Source organism: Erpetoichthys calabaricus, chromosome 7, assembly GCF_900747795.2.
Source record: "Erpetoichthys calabaricus chromosome 7, fErpCal1.3, whole genome shotgun sequence".
NCBI classification, from domain to species: Eukaryota; Metazoa; Chordata; class Cladistia; order Polypteriformes; family Polypteridae; genus Erpetoichthys; species Erpetoichthys calabaricus.
In genome coordinates this window covers 71,485,575-71,491,392 of record NC_041400.2, presented here as the reverse complement: position 1 = coordinate 71,491,392, position 5,818 = coordinate 71,485,575, and the positions used below count along the sequence as shown (strand labels likewise).

The window sequence follows — 5,818 nt, the reverse complement described above, 5'->3', positions numbered from 1 at the left end:
AAGTCAAGGCGATACAACAGCTGCCGCAACCCACATATGTGGCAGATGTGCGACGTCTCATGGGCATGGCCAACTACCTTGCAAAGTTTGTGCCACAGCTCACCACGATAACAATGCCATTAAAGGATCTGCAAAAGGAGAGAAATGAATGGAGTTGGGCAGAACCCAGAGAAACAGCTTTTCAAGGACTGAAAGGGATACTAAGCTCTCCAGAAGTACTTGCTCAGTACTCTAACATGGCAGACACAAGAGTGGCAGCGGATGCATCGTCATATGGGATTGGAGCTGTTCTTACACAAAAGCAGCAAGATGGTTCATGGCGACCCATTACATACATTTCAAGAGGACTAACAGACACCGAGAGGCGCTACGCCCAAATTGAAAAGGAGGCGTTAGCTGTCACATGGGCATGTGAAAGACTGTCATCATACTTAATGGGTCTACATTTCACTTTAATGACAGACCATAAACCTCTGGTCCCTCTGCTCAGCACTAGGGGCTTGGATGATCTTCCCCCGAGGGTCTTGAGGTTTCGTTTAAGACTGCTACGCTTTACCTTTAACATCATTCATGTGCCAGGAAAGAACCTCGTCACAGCTGATGCCCTGTCTAGAGCACCGCTACCTGGTCCGCCCTCTGCAGGTGAGCTGCAGTTTGAAAAAGAGGTGGAAGTTTTTGTTGACAGTCTGGTGATCTGTCTCCCAGCCTCAGACAGGAAGTTGATGACTGTAAAGACGGCACAAAAAGAAGATTATGTGTGTAGAAAAGTAATTGAGCACTGTTCCACTGGATGGCCAGAGAAATGCCAGCTAGACCCAGACATTAAGCCCTTTTGGCAGCATAGAATGGACTTTCATCTTGCAAACGATCTTCTGATGAAAGGACAGAGATTGGTAATACCACATATCCTCAGAACAAACATTCTAGAGCGTCTGCATGAAGGCCATCAGGGGATTTCCAAGTGCAGAGCCAGAGCTCGAGAGTCTGTTTGGTGGCCAGGCATCTCCACAGAGATTGGTCGCATGGTGGATAGCTGCGAGATATGTCAAAAACACAGGGTACAGTCTCACAAACCACTGATACCAACTCAGGTCCCAGACCGCCCATGGCAAAAGGTCGGTATGGATCTTTTTGAATGGTCCAAGAGACAATACCTTCTCTTAATAGACTTTTTCTCAAGATATATTGAGGTAGTTGAGCTTAAGTGCACTTCGGCTGAAGTCACCGTTAAAGCTATCAAGGAGATCTTTGCAAGACATGGAACTGCAGAGACTGTTGTTTCTGATAACGGGCCACAGTTTTCCTCAGAGCTATTCAAAATGTTTGCAGAGGAGTATCAGTTCACACATGTCACTAGCAGCCCACGTTATCCCCAAGCCAACGGGGAGGCCGAACGTGCAGTGCGGACTATAAAGGACTTGTGGAAGAAGGATCCTGATCATAGCCGAGCACTACTGGCATACAGAGCCACTCCACTGGAACATGGGTTCTCACCAGCACAACTGCTAATGGGGAGAAACCTGCGTACGTCCCTACCCCAACCAACAGCTAAAATGGATCCTCAGTGGCCGGACCTGCTTGCTTTTCGAAAGAAGGATGAAGAAGGACGGCGTCAGCAGGCAAAATATTACAACAGGAGACACAGGTCCAGACCTCTGTCACAACTCACACCTGGACAGAAGGTTTGGATCACTACAGAAGGAACTAGTGGTGCAGTTGTCAGGTCTGCCAGTACTCCCAGATCATATGTGGTAGAAACAGATAGGGGTACTTTCAGGCGAAATAGAAGCCATCTTCGACCCACAGGAACTATTACTAGGTCTGGTCGAATGGTGAAAGCGCCTGACAGAATGGATTTGTGAATTATCAGAGGAAATAACATCGCACAAGTGTTCTAAATCTAAGTGGTTGCATATGTTTTGCTGTGTGGAAAAAAAAAAAAAAAAGTGTTCATTATGTGTTGTTGGGAAAGAAAGAAAAAGGGAAAAAGGAAAAGACGATTAAAGCTAAAAGGAGGAGGTGTAGTAATAGGACTACTATTCCCAGGAGGCTTTGCGGTATGCCCAGGATGTTGAAGGGTTGGGAACTGCCTGCTGTTTGTTGAATAAACGTTTTCTAAGGTTGCGACTCCGTGTCCCGCGTCCTCATTATACAGAAATAGTTGGTGGTGAACCACTAATTTCTGAAATCTTTAACAGATGGCCAGCACTGTTTACTGAAAGACAGGTAACTGGACACATACTAGACTTAATTATAAATAAAGTCCTCAACATGTTTAAACATTTGAGGTTCAGGTGTGTTGCCACCTAAGTCATCTCACATTAAATTCTTTCTCTCTCCCCCCCAGATAAGTGCAGAGTTCAAAAGGATCGTCACTACAGACCTTTTGCAGCCATTTCTTGAAGGATTAGATGGTCTGGTTCCAAGACTTCTTGAAGTGTATAAAGCAGCAGCAATGTCTGGCAGAAAGCTGTCACTCAAAAGTATTTTGCAGTGTCTTGAGAAAGATGTAAGTAGTAAAAGTGATCAGTGTATAGATACAATGTTATTATTTATTGTGCAGATTTGTAGTATTTTCTTTTGTCTGATTTTTCTGTCCCCCTCTTGTAGGACACAAACCAGAAGAGAAGAACTGCTGCACTGCTTGGTCTACCATACTACATATCTGAAGATCCATCAGGCATTATCAAGACGTGTGATGTATGAAAACAATTCTTTTAACTCTTTACTTCTTGAGTGATATAACCACAGTTTTAAGTCATTTTTTAACAACCAGTATTTGCTCTGTTAAATACTGTGATGGTTGTGCATCCTGTAAAATACTTAGGAAATAGACTGGTTTTTTTTCAAACCAGGGCAACTAGGGAGTTAATGTTTGCATGTAGTCATGGGCAGGACCCAACTGCTAGTTTTCACCTGTCGTATACAGATAATGACAAACTAAGTGACACTTGCTATCAACTCAGTTATGGTCATTTTCTTAATTTCATGTGTCCTCACATCTATTCAGATTAGCCTTTTAGAATCATTTTACTTTTAAAAGCTAAAAACATAGGCAAGGGCACAGTTTCTAATTTTTTTTTCCTCTGTAGGCCCATGGCGAACAGCTGGATGTGATTATGAAGGGGATGCAAGTAGGACTCCTGATTGGCCATGAAGGTGTACTTCAGGATGCATTCCCACATGAGCTCTTCAATGTGGCAGTTGTGGTGGAGGAGACCATCATTTTACACAGCCTCCAAAATGTGCCAGAGGGCTTTGCCATGCTAATGGGCATCATCTATTGTTTTAATCTGGAATATCCACAAAAGATGAAATACACTTTTGAGTTTCTGCAGAGAGTGGTTATGCAGATTAAGCCAGATCAAGGCTCTGTACGGATACATGGCCTGAGAAATAAACTGCTGAGATACAGAGTGTAGACACTGACGTAAAAAAAATCATAATTCCTTTCAGAGTCAAACACTATGAATGTGTTGGAACTTCAATTTATATTCTTGTTTTATTGAATTTTAAGAGAGAGAAATTTGCTTGGATTTCTTTGTTTATCTTTCTTGTTACAAGCATGCGAAGATTGTGATGGAAATTTGTTGCCAAGCTGTGTATTCATGTTCATATCATATTGTTCAAATAACAATTTGTAGTCAATTTTCATTTTAATTCAATATTTCTGTATCTTTTTTGACTGAAGGTTAACTCAGGGTTTCATTTACTTTGCTGTAAGACATTATTTCACACATTGATGACACATTTGCCACATGCATGCCTCATAGATATAGCTCTTCCTTTCAACACATAAGCACATTCATGTTTAGAAAGCATTTCATATATTGTATTTTTGTTTTATTATTGTGTTTAACCTGTGGTAACAGATGGTCACTTGCATTGTTGGACTGATTTTGGTATAGTTGAAAAGCACACTGTTACCAGTTTTTTCAGTTTCAGTATTCTTTGTATTAGATGGGCCGAGCCAAGTGCTGATTTGAGTGGGAGACAATTTAGATGTTAGCTTTTTATTTTGGATGTTGGGTTCAAATTTAAACAACAATAGTGCAAGTGACTATTGCAAAGGAAGCTCAAGTTTAGACTTTAATGCTGTTGTCTGAGTACTGACACTGAGAAAATTCATTTCATTACTGTATTACAGAGTAATTGAAGTTGCTTCGTACATGTTATTTCTGAAATTTGTTTTAGTTAATGTTTTTAGAAATGTCATGAGAGAATATTTGAATGACAGTTGAATTTATGTGAAATTTCAGGAAACAAGGTAATTTTGTTTAATGGGTAGAATTAAAACGATTTTTTGACTTTAAGCAACACATTTCAGAGCAGCAAATAAACTTTGAGTCATAGTTTAAAACAAAGAATTGTGTTTGTTGTGATTATTACAATCCATGACTTTAACCATTAAATATGGATTAGTCATATGGACTTGAAAAGATAAATAATGTCAAGCCAAGATTGTTCTTTTAACTGAAATCAGTAAGTGGAAACAGCAATGAAGGTCAAGTGGAAACGAGTATATGACATTCAATAATGTGTTTTTTCAACAAAGATTGCAATGTTGAAAAGATGAATCTTTTGCATTCATTAACTTGCAACACTTCTATCTGTAATTTGAAACAACGAACAAGGCCAGGTTGTTTCAAGTGTTCTACCTGAAAATGATTAGTGGACATAATGAATATACATATATTTACTGGACTTAAAATTTGAAGGCAGCAGGGAAACTTAACTTTTTAAGTTAAAATAGCCTATATTTTTTTACAGTACATGGTGCAGCAGTGGTTATCGCCTCCACTTCAAATAAAAGAGACAGGAGGTGGCCTTCTGGTTTTCAGCTTGCGAGGAGTATCCGTGTTCAGTCCTTCTATGGGTATCCTCGAGGCCAAACACATGAAGTTTATATGAATTGGCGCAGCCAATTTGGCTCAAGTGAGTGTGTGAATTTGCTTAGATAGGATCTGGTTCTTTGTCCAGTTATTCCTTCTTTTTGCTTGATGACTGCTGTAAATGGCTGCAGCTCTCCGACAGTGCTGCTATGTTCAATTGAGTATTTTGAACGAATTGGGTGCTCATTGCTCTTCTTCATATTTATATTCGTTAATGTTAAGAATGGGGCAGGAATGAAAAAAAAAAGTCAAAACTCTGGTTCTTTCAATTTAAACATGTGCTTGAACAATTTGCAGTTTAGCCAGTTCTTAATTTCTTCACTTTATCATTACAGCAGACACTATGCTGCCTACCTTCTACATTTATCAATCGCTTCCACTTACCTCCAATAACTCTCTAGTGCCTTTTCTATTTACAAGAGCAAATATTTCAATGTTGAAGATGTTTCGTAATGTACTGAAATCTTGTTTACAAGTTCAGAGACATTGTCTGTTGTTCCTGTAGTGGGCTGGCGCCCTGCCCGGGGTTAGTTCCTGCCTTGAGCCCTGTGCTGGTTGGGATTGGCTCCAGCAGACCCCCGTGTTAGGATTAAGCTGGTTGGACAATTACTGACTGACTGAACGACTTTCATATCTCTAATAATGATTACGTTCTCTAAAAATTACAAAACATTTTCCTATACCTTTGCTGTCATTGGCTTAAGGAAACATTCTCACCAACGTTGACAGTAATTTTTCATGGGCAGGTCATATTTACTTACAAAAAAACAGAAACACACACACACTCCCTATAATACCGTCTTTCAGACAGTTCACAATGCTGCTCCCTTTGGTTAAACTCCAATGAAAAAAAACACCAAATGCAAGGAATCCAACGATATTTCCTTATTTCATTCCACACATACGTTCATGAAAACATAAATGCA

General features: G+C 40.0%; 1 protein-coding gene across 1 annotated transcript; it reads left to right on the top strand.

The window, feature by feature from the left end:
* The first annotated feature begins 1,319 nt into the window (after positions 1 to 1,319).
* LOC127528732 (uncharacterized) lies at positions 1,320 to 3,584 on the top strand. The gene is made up of 5 exons (XM_051929445.1): positions 1,320 to 1,767; positions 2,156 to 2,226; positions 2,348 to 2,509; positions 2,611 to 2,700; positions 3,093 to 3,584. The coding sequence occupies exons 1-5, from the start codon at positions 1,320 to 1,322 to the stop codon at positions 3,420 to 3,422; spliced, it is 1,101 nt and encodes a 366-aa protein (XP_051785405.1). The 3' UTR covers positions 3,423 to 3,584.
* Positions 3,585 to 5,818: the final 2,234 nt, after the last annotated feature.

Coding starts and splice junctions, on each gene's coding strand:
- LOC127528732 (XM_051929445.1), top strand. CDS start 1,320: ATGTTTGCAGAGGAGTATCAGTTCACACATGTCACTAGCAGCCCACGT. Junction 1,768..2,155: donor TGTGGTAGAAACAGATAGGG/GTACTTTCAGGC, acceptor CTCATTATACAG/AAATAGTTGGTGGTGAACCA. Junction 2,510..2,610: donor TGCAGTGTCTTGAGAAAGAT/GTAAGTAGTAAA, acceptor CCCCTCTTGTAG/GACACAAACCAGAAGAGAAG.